The sequence below is a fragment of the Cariama cristata genome, unplaced genomic scaffold (assembly GCF_000690535.1).
Source record: "Cariama cristata isolate BGI_N322 unplaced genomic scaffold, ASM69053v1 scaffold16222, whole genome shotgun sequence".
Taxonomy (NCBI): Eukaryota; Metazoa; Chordata; class Aves; order Cariamiformes; family Cariamidae; genus Cariama; species Cariama cristata.
This window is the reverse complement of record NW_009604550.1, coordinates 44125-63034: the sequence shown is the minus strand read 5'-3', so window position 1 is coordinate 63034 and position 18910 is coordinate 44125. Positions and strand designations below refer to the sequence as shown.

Genomic DNA, 18910 nt, shown 5'->3' with positions numbered 1-18910 from the left:
GCCTGCTGAAATGATGATAGGTAAAAATGAAATCTTTCAGAAACACTTCCATTTAACCAAATACTGCACTGATGTGAGCAACAAGGTGTGACAAATGGTGAAAACAGATGGAGGAGAAGCTGCTTATTCTTTACTTTGGAAGATTTTTATGGCATCTGTACATGTCTCGTATCGGGAATAGTGTGGCCAGCAGGACTAGGGAAGAAATGTCAAGAAAGACATTGAGGTGCTGGAGTGAGTCCAGAGAAGGGCAACGAAGCTGGTGAACGGTCTGGAGGGGTTAGTCTTATGAGGAGCGGCTGAGGGAACTGGGGTTGTTTAGCCTGGAGGAGGCTGAAGGGAGACCTGATCGTTCTCTACAACTCTCTGAAAGGAGGTTGTAGCGAGGTGGGGGTCGGCCTCTTCTCCCAGGCAACCAGTGACAGGACAAGAGGGCATAGTCTGAAACTGTGCCAGGGGAAGTTCAGGCTAGAAGTGAGGAGGCATTTCTTCACAGAAAGAGTTGTTAGGCATTGGAAGGGGCTGCCCAGGGAGGTGGTGCAGTCACCATTCCTGGAGGTCTTTAAGAAAAGACTGGACGTGGCACTTAGTGCCATGGTCTAGTTGACATAGTGGTGTTAGGGCAAAGGTTGGACTCAGTGATCCCAGAGGTCTCTTCCAACCAAATCGACTGTGTGATTCTGTACCATCTAAGATGCTACTGACTCTTGCAATTGAAAGAGGCAAGGAGTATAGCTCTCTTCACGAATAAGACTCATTATGACACACCAAGAAATTATCATCATAATTCTTATTTGACCGAAAGCGTTGATAGCAGGTCATAATGTTTGCTAGCTAGCTAATATTTCAACACATTGGCAATGTGCTGTATGTTACCTATTTCTTTGTTAGCATCTGTGGGTAATACGATCATGTACTGTGGTTTGCCTCCTTGGATTTTGTGTGAAGGACTGATACTTTATTGTTGGGGGTTAAGCCCAGGAGGCAGCTAAGCACCACACAGCCCCTCGCGTATTCCCTGCTCACCCTCAGTGGGATGAGGGAAGAGGAGTGGAAGAATAAAAGCAAGAAAACTTGGGGTCAAGATAAAAACTGTTTATGAAGTGAAGAAGTGGAAGAAGAGAGAAAGAAGACAAAACAAATGATGCAAAGGCAGTCATGCACCACCTCCCACAGCTAGACTGATGCATAGCCAGTTCCCAAGCAATAAATGATAAACCTAATTGAAACCCCCCTCTTTTCTCTCTTTATTGCTGAGCATGACAGTATATGACATGGAATATCTCTTTGGTTATTTTGGGTTATCTGCCTCGTGCTGCCCCCCTCCCAATCTCTTGCGCACCCCCTAGTCTATTCACATGCTGGGAATGGGGCAAAGCGAGAAAAAGAGAAGGCCTTGCTGCTGTGCAAACATTGCTCAGCGGTACCTAAAACATTCATGCTTTAGGAGTATTGTTTTGGTCACAAATTTAAAATGCAGTGTCATAGAGCTGCTATGAAGAAAACTCTGTCCCAGCTAGCCCCCGAACAGTTACATGGAAAGGTTACCAGTGCTACCAGTCATCTGAGAAAAGCGAGATCTTATTTTTGTAGCTATCCTTAGCGAGCAGGTTGGATGATTTGCTTCCATTTATAAACACAGCCCCACTCTTTGGATTTAATGATCAACTTTGCAGTGCATTTTTCTTTTGATTTGACAGAACAGCTCACTGTAGCTGTTGCGGGCTGCAAACAGATGGTGAGTCTACCTCCTCTGATCGCTTCAGACAGCGTTTGGCTACTGCTTTTGCTCTTTAACAACCATGAACAAAACTTGCCATGAGCCTACACAAGAGGCCTCTTGGTAAGACTGCTTGTTTGGTCCTTTGCTGTGACAGCTAGCAACAGTAATAATTCTCTTTTAACAGTGTTAACTGACAGAAAGCTGTGCAAGATATCATTGTACTTCTGTTGCTGTGTTGAATAAAATGAGGACATGTTTGAAGCTGATTTCCAGTTGGACGGTCTGTAGCATTAATGTCTCTGGTTCTGGTGACACTTCATTAATGGGCAGCGGAGTTACAAGTGTCAGTTTGAAATTGAGGGGATCTTACATTTGATACTAGTCTTCATGGGCATTTTTTAATTCAGTGCAGTCTCTTACTCCCATTGTATTTTATTCAGGGATTTGTTTAAGCTGGATTTTACCAAGTTGATAACCAAATGCTTTTGTTTTAATTTTCTTGTTATAGGGATTTTTTAAATTTTTTTTTTCTCTTTGGCCAAGTTCTTTGCCTTTGTGGTTAGAGGGAAGGGATGAATTTTGAAGTTTTGAGGAGTGTAGATGCTTTGTGAATGTTTCTAAAGGATCAGAAACAATGCTTGATAGAGGAACTGTGCTTTTGGTTTAAGTTAATAAATATGAATACCCATCTAACTTGTAATTCGTAACTAATTATAACAACATTAATTTACAAAATTAACTGTTTCATGTGTGGTAAAGAGGCAGTTGCTCTGTGGCTTGTCACCATCTGCCACAGGTAGTAACTGCCATCATCCAAACATCCCTATTTGAGCTATGGCGGCAGAAAGAGGAGCTCATCAACAGCTCATCTCCCAGAAGAGCCCAGTTCTTTGAAGCCCAGCAGTTCGTTGCAGTCTCCCCCACTGGCATAAAATCCCAGAGCAGTGGACAGTAAATTTGAGGATTTGGGCTGTTTCCTACTGGCATTTGTGGTGGTGTTTTTTTTTTTTTTTTTTTGTTTTTTGTTTGTTTGTTTTTAATTTTAACTGTGGGTAAGGTGGAAGATGGAAGGTCTTGCAGAGCTATTAGTTTGACATAGAAAAAATATTTTTGTGATTTTGAGTTTACATAGTCTGTCCAAATCCAAAAGTTTGCATTTGAGTTTTTCAGGATTTTGCAAACTAGTTTTAGTGCACTCCCTCTCTCCCTCTCCTCAGCCACTTAAAGTTTTAAAAAACAGAAGTTCTGAGTAACTGCTGTGAGGAAGAGCAGTGCAAGCCTTGAAGATGCCTATGTGTGAAGACTTTATCATTACATCTAGCTAATTATATTTTAGAACAGCTCTCTTGAGTGGAAAGAAGCGTGTACCTCTTTGATTCTTTGCTTCTTAAAATAATCTGTAAATCACTTTGTAAAATCCGTATTTTAGTATTTAATAGCTTTCACTTATTCTGAATTCCATCAATAATCTATTTTTGTGACTGAAACATTATGAGTTTTGAATGACAGTATATTATTTATTTAATGGTAATGTATTTCTGCAGGTAAGACCAGTCTTCTAAAAGTATGGAACATCAACTACCCGTTAAAAGTAAAGCAATTTTTAGTATGTCCTTCAGTAAACCCGGTGGAAGGTTATTTACTGTCATGGCAAATGTTCAGTTATGTAAAGTGTCACATTAGTTTCAGAAAAGAGGCTTTGAAACAGTCTACTGTATATATTGTACTAAAATTGTACAGCAAAATATTGCTCTGTATGCTATAAGGCTGTGTTTTTTTCAAGTGATTCCCCCCTCAAAGATCCCTAAGTAGGTGGACAGCTTGTGTGTGTATTAGAAGCCGTGACTTAGGGCAGTCGTCCTCTTGTGATCTTGTGAAATGAGTGACACTAGTTTTATGTTCAAATCTCAGTCCCATGCGAACAGGGATTTTTGTGTCAAATGAGGCAGAACATAAGTAAGCAAAAAGTATGTCTATAAGAAATTTTTAAAACACAGTCCTGGAACACTTTGATTTTTCAGTTGTTTGTCTCTAAGGTGGAAATGTTCTTGAAGTTATATGGCCTTGAATAGGAGCTTCTACACCCAAATTAAATAGTTAATAGGCATTTATGTGAGATTGGATAAGCAAGCATCTTAATCCTTGGAATTTCATTACATACTTGAATATTGTCTTTATACAATCAAGTTTGCTGCATAAGCAGTGTTATTTTTCCAGGGAATAAGACTGTTTGTATTGGTCATTTAATAAAGCTTTTTTAAGCATTTCTTCTCGAGACATTAACTGTGTTCAATGTATGCATTGGCATTGTACTATATGTCACTAAAAAGAGCCCAACAAATTACCTGTCACAGTTATGGTTGAGATTGGGCAATTGATGCTATCGTTGGTAACTAAGCATATGCAAAAATGCTTTGGTTCGTATTTCAAATGCTCAAATATAAAAATTTGCCAAGTGGACTTTGTTATCATGGCCTTGTTGACTTATTAGAGGTCATTCTATAGCTTGAAGAAAAGGAAGACCTTTTTGTAGCTGAATTTATTTAAAGAAAGGCACCCTCAGTGTATTTGAAAGCATTTACAATTGGATGTGTCAACAATTTCTGGTGTTAAACTGTGTTTCCCTTCTAGTAATTGCCCTGAAGTGGCAGCTGTATTTAATTTTATGTTTATGACACTGAATTTTCCTTTAAACCTAAGTAAGAAGTATTTCAAAATATTTTGTCCCAATCAAATGCTCAAAATCAGTTTAAGTACTCATGTGTAGTAAGATCAGTCAAACTTCGGGAAAATGTTATTCATTACCATGTGGTTTAATTACTATAAGGGAAGTATCCCATTATTTCATAAGAAACTGTTAATTCTCTTCTAAAAAGAAGCATGCTGTACACCTCTGGCCATTGCCTGTCACTCAAAGTTCCAATGTCGGCTACTTCTGAGAGTATTTTCCAAAGTAGGTAGATCTTGAGATCTGTGCATCTTCGTAGGTGGCTTACATGTGATGTTTTACAGATGCTAGGACATATCAAGAGTTACTTGTTGAGTGACATTACTGATTGATCATGTTCTGGGTACTTTATAATTTCACCTGCCTTTGTCTGCTTAGGGTGAACATAATGTCATCTGTTTGCAGGTTCAGTCACAGAAATCTGGCCTCAAGTGCCCTTGATTTGAATAAGACCAAACTCTCACCTTCTTATTTTAAATGAGAGGGAGGGAAGAAAAAACAGAAAATCTAAAGTCTCCTGCATTTCCTTAAATTGATGGAAAAAAAAAATTTCAGGAATTGTGTTAGTCACAAAAATGCTTTTTGCTGCCTCTTAATTTAGTAAAATTCAGGATGTGTTTCATACATGCAGCCGTGAAGTTGTTTGCCAATGTTGTAATGTATTTGAGGGATCAAAAGCCCCAGGGGAATCTGAAAGTAGGTAAGCACCAAGTCTGGAATCTGGAAAGCCTAAGGAATATATGCTATAACAGGGCAGATGTACTGAAATGTGGGTTTTCACTGTGTCAGAGGGAAAAGAAACGGGGAAGAGATAAAGGGTGTATCAGTGTCCTGGTTTGGCTAAAATGGGACTATTTCTCCTTTTAGGAGTTTTTCTTTCAGTTAAGTTTCTTCTAAGTAACTGCACTTTCTGAAAGCACAGCTACATGTTTTTCAGACAGTGTCTGCATTTCAGACTTGGTAATGCTCAATGTTTATAGTTGCTACTGAAGTATCAGTAGGATTGGTATGCAGAAAGGCCCATGTTTATACTTACTCCTATGAGAACCAAGGGCACTGCTGGCCCTCTTTTGTTAAACAAGTGAAAAGTCATAAAAGAGTCACACCTGTGGAAGAGTGCGGGTGGGACAGGTGACCAAAAACTGATCAACAAGGTGTTCCATCCCATCCATGTCATTCTCAGCATAAAGCTAAGGGATCACGGGGGTCTCGCTCTCTTCTTTTGTGGCCGGCATCCCTGTGGGACCCTGCTCATTCTTCTGCGTCTGATCCCAATCCATGCATTCCTGAATCCAGTTCCAGACACCAGAGCCGACAGGTTCAGGATGTCCAGGTGCCTGCCCTGTGAATCCCCTGGCTGTCATTGGGAAACTCCAGTATTGGTTTTGTATACTTGTCTTATTATTTCGATTATTAGTAGTATTAGTATTAATATCATTATACTATTTTTTCATTATTATTGTTTTATTAAAGTAATTTTAACTTCCAGGCTGTGAGTCTCCCTTTTCTCTGTCCTTTCCCTAAAATTTCTGCTGGCCCAACCTTAAATGGTGACAGTCGGACAGACGCAGGCTTTGTAAGTAGAATCCAGAAAAGTCCCTTCATTAAGGTTGTCCTTTCCTAGCCTGGAATGGATTTGAATTTTCTGACTCTTCGCATTCCTTTGCTGTCAGCAAATGTTTGTTGAAAATCATTAGAAAAATGCTCCATTCCTTTCTGTTTGTCTGGATGTATATATAGGATAATACCTCCTACTGATGGTTTGTTAGCGATTACTTGGAAGCATTGTATGGTTTTGATGACTTAGGAGAGTGCCAGAGGGCTTCATGTTTTTTTTTTTTCCCATTTTGCTTAAAAAATAATATTAACTTTTAAGATTCTAATTTTATTGAAGCTGCAAAGTTCAGCATTAAAACATTCAGAAGTGATGTAATGAAGGTTGTTTGTTCATTTCATATGCTCATCTGCAATTTTCCAGTTGCATATGATTTCCCCCAAGATTGTAGCCTGATGCAGTGCATCGAGTGAGCAATGTTCATTCTTAATGACTGGCTATTAAATATTTTCTTTTTTCATTGTGTAGCCTGAGGTTTATTTACTGCACGCTGTTTTCTGAAGACAGAAAACCTAATTTCTGAAAGAAAATATCCAGCTATCTAAACAAACGAAAAATGTATTCTTACAAATCACCAAGGTCATACTGTCCTCGTTTTCCCAGAGCTATACAGGCAGAGGTCAAAAGCACATACATACTTCTGTGAGCCCATTTTGAAATGCTTAATACTCCACCCCCGGGAGCATTTAGTTGAATATATGTGCTGTTATATAAAACTGTTTCTTAGCTGACTTCGTCTGCTGCTTAAATACTGATGCTTCTGCAAGGTCATTAGAGCAAATGAGGAACACAGTCCTACCTTTCTCACTCTTAGCCCCTACCCCTCAGTGCAAGTTTTTTGTTGAAGTAATTTGCTTGCTGTTGCACAGGGCTCTGGCAATTGAGTAATACCTGTTCTTCTATGACAGCGTTTACTGTCTTAATCAGATGGCTTTTTTCCTTACAGAGTACTGAAGGACAAGTTGTATTTACTGCATAACCAGGTTTTGTTGTCAGAAGATATGTGTCCCATGCACTTGGTGAGGGTGCAGTCTTACAGAAATGAAAAATAATTGGTTATATCACTAAAATCTGTATAGTATGTGCATACAATGCTGCCAAATTGAGATTGTGCAGCCAAGCTTTATTACTTTCAACTACAGAATGCTTGATTTTGATAGCTTCATTGTATTTTGGGGTTTTACTTGTGCTTAATATACATTCAGTGGAATAACCTACTTATACATCATGTCAGACTGCTTGTTATGAACTTTTTGGAATTGTACCTTGGATTCAGGCCTATTGTGGAGTGTTCCCTGTCCCAGCTGTTTCAGAAGGATTAGAGCCAGAGAAGTGGTGTAGTCTGCTTGCTGAAAGTGTAGGCAGCTGTTGCTCTTGTAGCAATGGTGCAGATGCGTGCAGTCCTGTTGAACCCTGCATTGAGAGATACTTGAGATCCAGGGAAAAATTGCCCTAGCTCCATGCCTAAAATATTGTTAAAATAGGATAAGAAGCCATTTCTTGGTTTGTTGACAGCAGTAGGTAATAAATACTTGGTGTTTCCTGTAGAAGGAAATAATGACTGATGTGAATGAGTAGTCTGTAGCAGAGACAAGCTGGCACAGTGTTTGCCTTGTCAGAAAAGGTGGGTACTCCGTGCCATCAAGATATTGTGAATTAATCTGTGATGACATGGACCTGCTGGAGTGAGAGGAGGGCCACGAAGATGATCAGAAGACTGGTGCACCTCTCCTGTGAGGACAGACTGAGAGAGTTGGGGTTGTTCAGCCTGGAGAGGAGAAGGCTCCAGGGAGACCTTAGAGCAGCCTTCCAGTAACTAAAGGGGCCTACAAGAAAGCTGGGGAGGGACTGTTTACAAGGGCATGGAGTCATAGGACCAGGGGCAATGGCTTTAAACTGGAAGAGGGAAGATTTAGATGACATATTAGGATGGAATTCTTCACCATGAGGGTGGTGAGGCACTGGAACAGGTTGCCCAGAGAAGTTGTGGATGCCCCATCCCTGGAAGTATTCAAGGCCAGGCTGGCTGGGGCTTTGAGCAACCTTTCCCATGGCAGGGGGGTTGGAACTAGATGATCTTTAAGGTCGCTTCCAACCAAACCATTCTAGGATTCTGAGAGCTGTGTGACGCAGTGCCGTGTTAAAAATTTCTTGTTGTTTTCCGCTTAATTGTTTTTGGAGTCAGTGTTGCTTATTATTTGTGCCAAGAAATAGACAGTTCTGCAGCAATATCCTGTTACAAAATGTCTCAAATATACACCTACAGAGAAATCAATCGGCTATGCATTAGCAAATTATTGCATAGCAAAAGCTTGCACTGGGCCCAGAGTTTAATTTAAAGTGCAAAACCATAATTTTGAATTCTAGTTTGGTGCTTGTTTTAAAAAAAGAAAAAAAAAAAAGAAAAAAAAAAAGGAGAGCCTTTTTGATGTGTCCCAAACTCTTCTGTGTTTAAGTTCATTTATGATTTAATCATCATCATTGTGTATATGCCGCTTTATTCTCTAGTGAAATGCATGTGGTTTTCTTCACACTGTTTATGTAGAAGAGAATTTTTTTAATCCTGTTTCATTCTATTTATGTCATGGATAAACTTTGTCTTGTGTAATAAATTTCCATAAAATTTACTGATCATGTGATTGTGTTAATTCCCCCCCCCCGGCCAACTTCATCTCTTGGCTCAAATACAAAAGTTCTTTCCTTAAAGCAGTGAGATGACTGTGTTTACTCCTGTCAACTTCCCCTGTCTCCTGGGAATTGTGCAACAATTACATGTATTTTCTTAATTGTATTGTGTCAAGAATTGGTGAAACTGAGCTATTTCTTCTTTGTTCAAAAAAAATCATAGACTTTCATTAAAAGAGAAATTCCTAGGTATTAAAAACTTGAGGATGGTATTTTGGGAGCTCAGTTTTTTTAATCTAAACGAAAAGATTTAATGTGGCACTTTCCTCAGGCTAGTATCTAACTGCAGAGACAAAATTTATTTCTGAAGTTTGTTATTTGAAGTAGTTCCTACATGACATGGAGACTCTGAACTTACGGTATAATGCTGTTATTCCCAGAGATATCCATGACTTCGATTAAGAAGCATTTATTGATCTGTCATGTCTTTCCTCTTCAGGCTGGCTATGACAGAGAGTGTTGGAACTGAATATGCTGAAAAATATAGACAAGTGGAGGCACAAGAGCTAGATGTAGTTGGAAATGATCATCTTGTCTATAAACCAGGTAAAATAAAAAGCAAACATACATGATTCCTATTATAAACTCAGATACACCTGTCCTTTTCCTCCCTGAGGTCTTTCCTCCCATCTCCTCCTCTAAACAAAACTGTGAAACCTTACTGTATATTTCTTGTTTGTTTAATGCTATTTGTGGATTTGTTTGTTTTATATAAGGCATGGTGTGAAAAGGAAACACCTTATTTTCTGGAAACAGCAATGTATAATGCTGTTGTATGAGATATATGTGCATACATCTGGTTTGTAATGATAACTGTAGATATATGATTGAAATATATCTGCAAGGAAAAGATACTGCTCATTGGATTTATGTCTTTATACTATTTTTCTAGCCATGTTACTTCTGTGTATACTAGATTGTTGCTTTGAACTGCCTTTAGAGAGAAATTTGATTGCACTTCTTTCCTAGGAGCTCTGGTAAAAGCAGTATGAGGCTGACTCACTTGTCAGGGCAGCTCAGCTTCAAACTCTTACTGTGTCTTTTAATTTCCAAATTCGTTAATGTAGCTGATTTCCAAGAAAAGGACATTTATGTGTTTTGTCTGTTCTGTGTGTCATTCTCTGTAATGCTTTTTGTATCCCTTTGCTAATATACCAAAATTTGACAAATTGAGACATTTTCTAGAAATTAACCATCCTTCAATGCTTCTGCAAATTATATGACCTCTGGAGCTCAGGTAGGTGATGAAGCTAGCTGTTTGGTCTATCATCAGCTGAGAGGCAGTAGCTGCAGTTGGCCTGAGCAGCATGTGCCGTGCATCTGACCATCTGTCCTAACCACAAAATAACTGTCTCTTGTTCACTTGGCATTACATAAAATTTGTGAGAGAGGAGGAGGTATTGTATTGCAAGGTGAAAATGGGGGAATAAAGGGACTGGAAGAAGCTTTGAAAATTGTAGTTGAGGAATGTGGTGTTCCCTAGTTTTTCCTGTGCTTTACTAACAAAGGAAGCACAGCAACAAGTTAACTAAGCATAAGTTCCTTAGATGTTTCTTTAAAAGTGTGGTGGTATTTATTAATTCAAGGAAATACCACAGATCATTTAGTGTCCTTCAGCTATTAAATCAGAATTCTGCCAAAGGTAGGCTGGTGACTTAATTTAGCAGCACTGGTGGCCTGCTTAATTTTGAATAGAACTGATGTTAGCAGTGTTCCTTCTGTAAAAGAAACAGGGTTATAACTTAGGCTTTTTAGGAAATATTTCTGCATAGTCTTTATTTGTTTCATAAATATGTATTTTTCTCTTGGTCTATCCTAAAATGTTTGTCCTTGAAACTTATACCTTCTAATATTTTTTATTGCTTTCCAGTTGTAACTTACTTAAACAGCATCTAGTTATCAAACAAGCTTAAAAAAATTACTAAAATATTAGCATATACTTACTCTATTAGAATAATCTATTAGATGTTTTCCTCTGTCCTTTTTCCTCCCCCTCTTCCTACTCTTTGTCTGTGTCGTGACCTGGAGTCTCAGTTGCTTCAGGAGCTGTTCCATGCAGTGTTGATGCCTGGCTCCTCTGGGAAGCACTCTGCTCCCAGCTGTATGTGATCCAGTGGGGCACTCTCAGCAGACAGGCTTGTGATGGGACTGGAAGATGCCTATGGCATTCTGAGACCAAGCTGCCAAATCCCACCTAGATGTAGAATAACACGAAAACTTCAGAAAATCCTGGTTCTTACTGCTATCAATTTGACTTACAGACAGATTCAGGAATATTATGTTAGAATGACACAATAAAGAAGCTCAGTGAGTGAGCATGAGACATGTAATGTTAATTTTATGGATTATAAATGTGTATGTTGTTAATGAGACTGCTATTCTCAAATGGTAATATGTTCATCATGGTGATTTCAAGAGCTCCAAGACCCATTAGCTACATCAATCTGGAAGTGCATGTTCTATTTAAAAAATGAAAATTGTCATAAATGATTAGGGGTTTATCTAGACCAGGCCCTACCACTATAGCTGTGTTGAGTACAAATGTAGTCAAGAATTAAGCTGCATGACATGGAAATGAGAAGCTGATTTACCCTGAAGGTTTCAGAGTTGGTACCCCTTCTGTTGCTTCTTTCTTTCTGAATTGCTGTTCTGCCTGTAGATGATGTCTTCTATCTAAATTGACAGATTATTTTAAATCTTGCAGAAATTGTTGTAGTGTTTGCTTGTGCCTTGGTGTTTTGTGAGGTTCTGTTTTGTTTAAATTTTGTGCTTTCCTATTTCTTTGAAAGAGCATATGCTTTTATACCAAGGGGACAAATAGAAATTCCTAATATGCTTCTCTGTTGGGAACTGCATTTAGAGTTCTGTCTTCTACAGAACATGGTAGAAATGATACTGCTGTGAAAAGGAAGTTGAAGTGATTAAATAAAAGCAGAAGAAAGTACTTTGTCAAAACTGTGAGCCAAAACAAGTAGAGTGTTAGCAGTTCTTCCCTGGCCCATCATCCTAGTTTCAGAATTGGTACTGGCTGTTTCGGAGTCAGACTTAAACACGCCTTTGATTCAGTGAGGTCACACAGGATCTTGTGCAGAGGGAAACCTTCCAGACCTATGTATACGGGACACTCGCCTACTTTAATATCCTATGGAAAACAGAATTATTTTTTTTTCCAATCCCCAAATCTGGGTTTTGTAAACTGTATGCGCTATCCTCTTGTATCTTCATTATTTTCATTGTTTTCACACCATTAAATGGTTCTCTTCTGGGGATCTTCTAGGTACCAGGTGAAGTAATTGCTTACAGAGAAGAAGCAATTTAAAGATTGTTTCTGATCAGGTTTCTGACATATAAAAGCCTGAAGTTACAGAGTTCCTGAAATGTTTAGGATTCAGAACAGATGCATGCCAGGAAAATTAATCATAGCACAGATCTTCACCCCAAAACCTTTTGTATTCAAAATATGTGCAAGTTTCAGAGGATTGCAATGGAGAACAGAAGTGTCACAAGCAAAAACTAATTACTTGTGGTACTTTCTTAGGAATTTTAATGTTACCTAGGGACATCCTTCAGTGGTCAGCACTTCAAGGCACAGAAAACTTCAGCTTGTGTTCCCCACTCAGGAAGGATAATCGCTTTGCTCAAACTCTGGATTAACCTCTTCAGGGCTCAGTCTGCAGCAACTTCGTGTACTTTGTATTATGACTGAAGTAGCATGACTTACTATGAAGTCCTTATGTTTTGTGGCTCAGCGTGGGAACCTGGTTGTTTCCTGTGGTTTTCCTTTCCCGTGAGCTTGCTTGCTATCTGTAATCACTTTATGTGTTTGTAGCTGAGCAGAAGAATGATCAGTGACATAGTAAGCATCTCTTTTGACTCGCTTAGTCAGTACTTTCAAGTATATTTTTTTTTTTTTTAACACATCGCATTGTAATTTGCTTAGTGGCAGATACTAAGATCCAGCTGTATGATCTCTTTGCCCAGAACTGATGGATACAAAAATCTAATCTTGTGTTAAAAGATCTCTTCAAATTAATTTCAGGAAACAGGTACCAGAAGGGATACATCAGCTATATGAGCTACAGTAACTGAGATACTGGAAAATTGCTCTTTCTATGGGCAGTAGACTATTTTAGTCATGGCAGTCAACATATCTCTACAGAACTTTAATAATTGAAAAGAAAATAAGCAGGCAAATTCATCTTTCCCATAAGTGGGTTTTCAGTTTCTTTTTGCACCGACTCTGAATAGAGAGATTAATATCATTATTTATTCTGGATTGGCATTAATGCTTCTTATACAAAGAAATATTTTGCTTGTCATAAAACATCATGGTAGGCAGTTGTATGCTTCCTCAATTTACTATTTTCAGGTTGGAAGTGTCCTGCATTCTCTGTATGTTAGCATCCAAGATGCATGTTTGAGCATAATGTATTACAAAGGTGTGCACGGGTTGGGTTTGTTGTCCCAGTCTTAATAATGTTTTCCAGAAAGTATAAGCAATTGAAAAAGTGAAACTGTGCCCGCCTTGCTGGTAAGTCTGTAATCCTGTAGCTCCCCGAATCTGTAGATTTGATTAGGTTTGTTCCCTTGTATTTGTTAATAAAATTCGTAATTGAATTTTAGGTTAACAATTTCTTATTAATACACTGAGGTTTTTACTGAGTTAGAGGAGCTTATAATGTGAATCCTACCATTTAAATGTTTTTGTCCCTCCTTTCTTTTTTATAAACGCTATTATAAAATTGCTGCTCTCTTCTGTTCTGTACTTTTAACGCATTTTTCAAAATTGCAGTTGTTACATGGAACACCTGATAGAGGTGGGAAGGCTATGTTGCTTTAGCAGGAATATGCTGGCACCAGGATCTTTTCCCTAGCAGCTTGAGATTTCTTCCAGCATTGGTCAAATGGTGCAGAGCTACTGATGTCTCAGTAGTGACATGTTTGTGCCAGAGGGAAGCCAGTCAGCCTTTGTTCAGTGTTGCTGTGACAGAATGCTGTATATGAATTTTCCTGAGGAATATATTTAGAAACTTGACCGAAAGTATTTTAAAGAGGACAGTTGATATTTTCAAGGGATGATGCTATCAAGTTCTGTTTCATATGTGTTTAGTAGTGCTAGGTAAATCACTTTGCAATGATCACCTGTAACTTGCATTACACAGAATCTAAGTGAAGAGCATTTCTTATTGGAGAGTGTGGCTTTAGGAGAACTCTGGTTTTTAGTGGTTTATAAAACTATCTTAATGAACTCTCCAGCTTTTGGAGGGGTTGTTTTAATGTGGGAGTAACTCATTTTGTATTCCTTGATGCTTGAAGACAATTTGGGGGGTTGGAGCACATTCAGGCGTGGTACAGGGGCAAAAGAAGTTGTTCTGCCTGCTTCTGCTTCGCTGCTGTGTGAGACTGTTCATAAACTTTCCAAAGAAAGGAAGCTATAAATGTGCAGTCAGGTCTTTAGGCTATAGCCTTTATTTTTTACAGTAAGTATTGCCTTTGTAAAAAGAATACTAGATTTCTTTCCCAATACTCTCTGTATTTCTTGGAGAAATAACATGATGTAAAAAAAAAAGTGAAGTCTAAGTTTTTTTTATTGTCTGTATGCAAATAAGTAAATTCCACCATAATACATGGTCAAACCGATTTGAAATAGAAAGCATTTTCACTTCTGATTTCAGTATAATGTTCGGTTTTTTTTAGCCAAATTGTTTAATTGTAACTTGCAAAATTGTTGCTTACCAAAGTCTTGTGCTGGTTTTCCCTTTCTACACCTGCCTTCACACCTGTTCAGTTTCTCTTTTGTTTTTCATGGTCAAACTGACAGTAGGCTGCTGAGCAGAAACTCCTGATAGCACTGTAAGATTTTTGTCCTGTATTACCCAGTGATAATGTTGACTAACTCCTGCAAGAGACTACAGAAGATAGTGTCATATCATGATGCTTACCAGACGTGTTTTAATTGCCAAGTGGTAGAAATGTAGTGGTCTTCCTATCAAATGATGGGTTATTTTGTGCTGTGGATCCAATAAGCTTTAAGGGAAGTGACACATGGGTACATGAATAAGACATATTTTTTCATTATTGTCAAAAAAGTTCTTGGGAACAGGGGTAGATTTGGCAGTTTTAATGCAAACTGTACAAACATAATATCTTTTTAATTAAGAGAAAAGCATACAGAATTATAGAATTGTATACATCCTTGGCACTAACAGTGGCTTATACACAGAAGCAATGTTTTTCAGAGCGCTGCCAGTAAAACAGCAGGTGCATAAACAGAAAATCTCTTCAATCTACCAATATTAAAAAGTATTAATTCTGCTAATACTCAGAAGTATGTGATTCAAACTTGATACAAGTTAGGTTTCCAAATACAGTGATCATATTCTCTTGCTGTGGTCTTTCCCTTTCTCTATTGAAATAACTTACTCTTGGTTATTTTTATGCCTAGATACTCCATTGTCTAAGTGTGAATCAAGTGATTGGACTTCTGTACCAATAACTAACCGTAAATGTGTGGATTTGCCTGTAGCCAGACACAGGGAAGAGGTAATTTCGTTGTACTTTCTCTTATTGTGGAACAAAGCTGAAAATCATGGTTTTGTTGGGGTTTTTTGTTTTGTTTTCAGAAGGAACCTTATGTTCCTGTTTTTAAGCATTGTATAAAACCTTTGTTGTACAAAACCATTGTATAAAAATTCTTAGAGGAAGAAAGTTAACACTTTCTGTTTATAGGTATTTATGTAAAATATGTAGACGAGTGCATGCCCATGTTCTCTAATGTGTTTTAGGAGTCCAGTTATCTACAGGTGCCTAGGAGATGATAGAAAATATGGCACAATGTTTTACAGGGATTTGATATGTGGCCTGGAAGCTATTGATATTTCAAGTCTGTCTGAAATCTGTTTTGAGTGTTTTGTAGACTTACGAGTTTTCTTGAAAAATTGTTTCAGATAGTGTCTCTGATAGAAAGCAATTCGGTTGTGATTGTACAAGGAGCAACTGGCAGTGGTAAGAGCACACAGATTCCACAATATATTTTGGATTATTGCATTCAGCAATCTATCTACTGCAACATTGCTGTTACTCAGCCTCGGAAAATTGGTGCCAGCAGCATTGCCAGGTGGATTAGCAAGGAACGATCGTGGACACTAGGTGGACTTGTAGGATACCAGGTATAAGAAAATTTCAAATTGTCTTTAAAAATACATTAAAAACTACTGTTATCTTCCTTCTTGATTACTTTTAAGCATATCTAGTATATTGAAGAAATGTTAGAGAATCTGCTTTTAAAGTGGAATTGCAGGTTTCTAGCTGCCTCCTCTTAAACATTCATAATGAAGTGTTTAAGTTTTTAAAGTTGAGCAATATAAATGCTAGCGAGACTCCAACAGAAATATTTGTCTGCGTTGTGATAATTGGACACATCTATATTATTAATCACTGAAATTGTTGCAGGAGAACTATATTCTGCCATTTTTCCTTTAAACTCCTTAATTAACATACTTGATTTGTTTGACTTTACTGCATTTACCTGTCAGCTATGTCAAAACTTTCATGCATTTAAGGCCAGATTGTTTCGTGAACATCCTGTTGTTTCTTCTTAACATGTGAAAAATTTGAACTAGTTTTTTGACACAGATACTGATGCTTTAATCAGCTCTTTGTCAGTAACCACAATAAAGTGCTGTGATCATTGTTTCCCTGGTAGTTTGACAATAGCTGTCTCTAGACTAGCTTCTCTGGATCCTAAGGCTGGTGGGTTCACACTGGTATTGGCAGTGGGAGGATATTCAGGGAGAGTTGTCTGCTTCTGGAGTCCTTTGCTGGGATGCATATCTGTTGGTTTCTTCTTCTCTTTTTCATTCTTTTTCTTGTTTCTTCCTTTCTTTCTTCCACTTGGGGTCGTATGTATATATGTTTGCTAACATGCATTTACAGCTTTCTTTTTCTTCATTGGTCTGCAGCTCCAGGTTACTTCGAAATGTACTATGTGTGCTGCCATTTATGTATGTTAGATATTTTTTTTGTTACCCGTAAAACCAATTTTGTCCAGTTCCAGGTCTGAGGGGTTTTTATTTTTAACTGACTGTTACAGCATTGTTTATAGCATGGGGTCTACAGTGCCAAGCTTCTGCCTCATCTATTATCCCATGTCTGCTTCTTCTGTGTCTCCACTTCCCAAGGTCTCTGCTACTGTACGAGGCCTCTATATCTCTACACTAGATTGCTGTCACAACTAGACCAAGTAAAGCAAAGGTGAAGGCAGATCAAGAAAAGTTCCAAGAGAGTAGGCCTGACATGCCTTGGTCCTGAGGCCTTGCAGACTCGGTACAAAGCTTACAGCCTGTTACTAGTAACAGCAATACCATATTATAGGGCTATGAAGAAGGATCAGCTTCATTTTCCCATCAAAAGGATCTTTATTGTCATCCCTACTGAATGCTGTTCTTTCTCTAAGTATCAAATCTTAGTGGTTTCTTTTGATATCTCTACAGCAAACACCCTAGTAGGAAAAAATATTTTATTTTTTTTTGAAACACAACTGAAGTAGAATTTTTCTACAGGTAGATTGGAGGACAAAGTAAAAATACTGTTTATGCTGAATTAGGAAGTTTCAGTTCTGAGAGGTGAACACTCCAGATAATTCTGTGAAAATTATGATCTGACATGATCTCAAATTTTAACTAAGCCAATATTAATAACCTCCAGTTATCATTTTGTAGAATTACTGTGGGTTATATTTGTTTGGGTTTTTTTTTCCAAAGTAGTTTGTACATAAAGTCTTTTACATTATTTGATCCCTTGAATTATTTAGTCATAAAATTGCTAAATTGATTCATTAAGCTAATGAGTTTTAAAGACATAAGATGGTGGTGTGCTTCCAAACTATTTTCAGGACAGTGTATGTGGATGTGCTGTGCTTGTTTTACACGTGTTTGTGTGAACTGAGCAGAAATGGAAGTAGAGCAATTGAGTATAGACTCATTTGCCCTAGGCTGTTTTAAGAGCTGAAAGTGAAAGATGGTCATGGTTCTGCTTACCTGTCTGGGTAGGTAGCACCTGAGATAGCTGAAGTTACAGAAATATTTTAGAAATCAAAAATCTACTATTTTACGTAAAGTTGTAGAGCATTCCTCTCGGGAATAAGTTACTTGGTCTTGGTGATATCTTGTATCACTTTCCTTTTCTTCTGTCCAGTAAGCAAACTGTATTTTGGCAAAATCTTTTTCTTGCTCTGTATATTAATGGAAAGATCCATGTGTATACTTTTAAAAGCCTTTGAAGAATTCTTCTCAGGCTAGAGTCCCCAGCAAGGAATTTTGATCCTTTATAAACTTCAGGGATTTTAATTTTTTCTTAATTTCTCCCAAAGAAAATGTTTGTGGTTAACTGGTTCTGGGCTTTAAGAACTCATTTGTACAGAGGCTTGTACAAAGTTGAGTGAATAATTTTAATGCGTTTATGCTATATTTCATTTTCATCTTTCAGATGCACGTTCCTGTAAATATATTAAATACCTGTTCCTGTCTATATTATTTTTCTCACTGTGTTAGGTAAGTTTAGAGAAAATTTCCACAAAGGAGACAAGGTTGCTGTACATGACAACTGGAGTTCTTCTTCAGAAAATCGTTCGTACCAAAAGCCTAGCTGAATTCACGCACATTTTTATTGATGAAGTAAGTTGGTGGAAATAAGTTTAAATTTCATATTAGGAGAGCTGCCTTCTCTTTTGTCTCTTTCCATGCCAGAGAAAGAAAAATGCAGACATGTACTTGTAAAGATGCTTTGTATAAGTTGTCTAAGTTAACACTTGTTGAAATAGGCTTGCCTTGGTGATCCTTTGAGCAACAAAGTTTAGAACTGAGGGTGTGGGGAGGATTTTTGGGGGTGCTTAGCTTTTGATATGAGTGCCTGAAATGTTTTCTGAAATCCACCATGTGAATTTCAAGAATGTGTCTGGCTAGGCCTATTAGGAGGAGGCAGCTAGTTTTTACTCACTTCTCTGTTACTGCCCCTAGAAAGAGTCTTTCCTCTTCAGGGATGTTTTGAAAAATAAAGTAGTCCTCTGAAAGTTCTCCATCTTCTGGATGGATTTACAGCCCACTCATGTGGATTCATTATTATTACTGTCACTTCACTAAAAAGCTGAAGAAAATATATT

General features: G+C 38.0%; 1 protein-coding gene across 1 annotated transcript in view; it reads left to right on the top strand.

The window, feature by feature from the left end:
• Window positions 1–1802: 1802 nt before the first annotated feature.
• Window positions 1803–18910, top strand: part of TDRD9 (tudor domain containing 9) — a gene marked incomplete at its 3' end in the record, with an annotated part of 59073 nt that continues 41965 nt past the window's right edge. Inside the window, exons 1-5 of the mRNA XM_009695674.1 lie at window positions 1803–1843; window positions 9191–9297; window positions 15197–15294; window positions 15699–15920; window positions 18303–18425. Coding sequence (XP_009693976.1) covers window positions 1803–1843; window positions 9191–9297; window positions 15197–15294; window positions 15699–15920; window positions 18303–18425 — 591 coding nt within the window. The remainder of the gene's footprint in view (window positions 1844–9190; window positions 9298–15196; window positions 15295–15698; window positions 15921–18302; window positions 18426–18910) is intronic.